A 2,508-nucleotide genomic window follows, 5' to 3' on the forward strand; every position below is an offset into this window, starting at 1 on the left:
CATACATGCTACAATATTTGTTGTTATTTTTGCTGGCACAAAGTTCACTAGAAATTTACAAATTTTAATATAAACTGCGACAAGGAAAGTCATTTCATTTGAGGGTCGAGTGATGAACGTGCAACATTTGCTTAAAAGCAAGGAAAATATTTAAATATTTTAAGTAACTGATAAAGTTTAAATTAAGAAAATAAAAATATTTACGCAATAAGTAAGTGTGGGAGAAGCAAATAGGAAGTCAACATTGAAAACAAGAACAATAATTTAATTGAAATAATACAGTGCCGATAACAGCCTTGGATCTCCAATAAAAAAAAAACTCTGCTGCAGTCATCAACATCTTGAAAGTTGAATTAAACTTGGATTTGTACATTTTGGAATCATCATTTAGTGTACCAGCACCACAACAAGAAAGCAGAGATTAACGAACGACTCAACTAAATTGAACTGAGCTGTAGTGAAACTTTTTATTATTCTTTAACAATTGATAAGAATACCATAAGAGAGTAGTTTCAGAATCAAAAGAGCTGAATTTATGAAGAAAAAAGAGTAGCATCTAAAGAGAATTCCAAAAATTCAATAAATTAACGACCGACCAAATGAATAAAATCTGTGTGTTTGAATGAACAGATAAACAAAACAACTTCTTGGCAAAAGTACGATCGAAGCCAGTGATCAGTAGTGATTTGTAAGCGGTCAAGGCAACTCTCAAGCGCAACATTAAGTGCAACAATATCATATTTATAAACGAGAAAAGTGCAGGGTGCTGTTTGACAAATACAATGAAATTCTTAAAAATTTATCTAATATTCGCAGCAAATTTTGCGTTGCTTTATAACAAAATAGCGGAAGCAGCTGCTGCCACACCAGCCACACCAGTTATCAGTGATATTACCAAAGATGTGGTGGCTAGTGTGGGTGAAGATGTAGAGTTCAATTGTACTGTTCAAAATGTGGGTCGAATGTCCGTAAGCTGGGCGAAGCGTGATAGTGAATCGGGTGCTGGTTCGGTGGTACTCTCCATGCGCAGTATACTCAGTTTAAGCGATCCTCGTTATACAATTGTGGAAAGTAAGGATGACAAAACGGATACTGCCACTTATACCTTCAAAATAACAAAAATCGAAGCTGCAGATATGGGTTCTTATGAATGTCAAGTCATTCTTACGGCTACCGATAAGATAACCAAGAAATTGAATTTGTCCATCAAACATCCAGCTATTATATCAGAAGAACACACCCCCAAATCAATGGAAGTGACTGAGGGTCAAAATCTGGAGATTACATGTCATGCTGATGGTTTTCCAGCACCTACATTCTCTTGGCAACGTGAGGATAAAGCAATTATGCCTGCTGGTGGACACACTTTAGTTGGTCCTACACTGCGCATTAAAGAAGCTCATCGTTTAGATCGTGGTGGTTATTATTGTATTGCTAACAATGGTGTGGGTCAGCCAGATCGTCGTCTCATACGTGTTGAGGTGGAATTTCGCCCACAAATTGCTGTGCAACGGCCCAAAATCGCCCAATCACTTAATCATGCCGCCGAAATGGAATGCATTGTTCAAGCCTACCCAGCACCAGCAGTATTCTGGTATCGTAATGGCTCAAAACTCCAATCTGATTCCCGTTATGAAATCTCCAATACGGCATCATCACATGAGACAACAACTTCCGTGTTGCGTGTTGCCAGCATCAATGAATTGGATTTTGGTGACTACTATTGTAATGCAACCAACAAATTAGGACATGCTGATGCCAGACTTCATCTCTTCCAGCCTGTCATACCAGTACCATCAACATTTTAATTTAAATTCATTATTCAATGTCTGACTGACTACAATAAGAACAATAAAAAATAATAACAGTAACAACAAAAATATCAGCAACAACAGCCACGATAAAAAATATTGTTTGTCAAGTCGCCGACTTAAATTTTCTTTGTGTTCGTTCATATGAGCACATAGAATAAAAAAAAGACTGTACACGAAATAATGTTTACAATATTGTTTAATAAAATACTTAGTTTTAGATAAAGAAAAGTTGTTTTTATTTGAAAATTCTATTTTTGGAATTAATATACATATGTGTCAAAGTGTAAAATTAAAAAAAATAACTGCAGTAAGAGTAGAGTACTACTACACATAATTAGTGCTGAAAGTAAATTTTAATGATATATTCATATACATACATACATACATACATACATAATTTACAAAGTAAATTTTCTTGTAAAACCTTTCTTGTGACGTGTCTTTAGAACATGTTCTGCGTGTACGGATATATTATGTTTAAGTAAATGTGCATATGTGAATTTCTTCATTAATCTCGCAGTATGTCTGCATTAAGCTTTTCTTTTCTTTAGAATTTTTTTTTTATTTTTAGTTATTTTTTGGCACGAAAAATATTAAAAAAAATATTTGAAAATTTCATTCTTTGAATATTCAGAGCATTTCGAAAAACTTAATTCGGTTTTTAGTGCATTAATTGAATTAACTGTAATCCACT

General features: G+C 34.1%; 1 protein-coding gene across 1 annotated transcript; it reads left to right on the forward strand.

Moving 5' to 3' along the window:
- LOC111674622 (protein amalgam) lies at nucleotides 1–2,139 on the forward strand. The gene has a single exon (XM_046949868.1). It carries the CDS (start codon nucleotides 783–785, stop codon nucleotides 1,806–1,808), a length of 1,026 nt encoding a protein of 341 aa, XP_046805824.1. The 5' UTR covers nucleotides 1–782; the 3' UTR covers nucleotides 1,809–2,139.
- Nucleotides 2,140–2,508: the final 369 nt, after the last annotated feature.

Source organism: Lucilia cuprina, chromosome 4 (genome assembly GCF_022045245.1).
Source record: "Lucilia cuprina isolate Lc7/37 chromosome 4, ASM2204524v1, whole genome shotgun sequence".
NCBI lineage: Eukaryota > Metazoa > Arthropoda > Insecta > Diptera > Calliphoridae > Lucilia > Lucilia cuprina.

Coding starts and splice junctions, on each gene's coding strand:
- LOC111674622 (XM_046949868.1), top strand. CDS start 783: ATGAAATTCTTAAAAATTTATCTAATATTCGCAGCAAATTTTGCGTTG.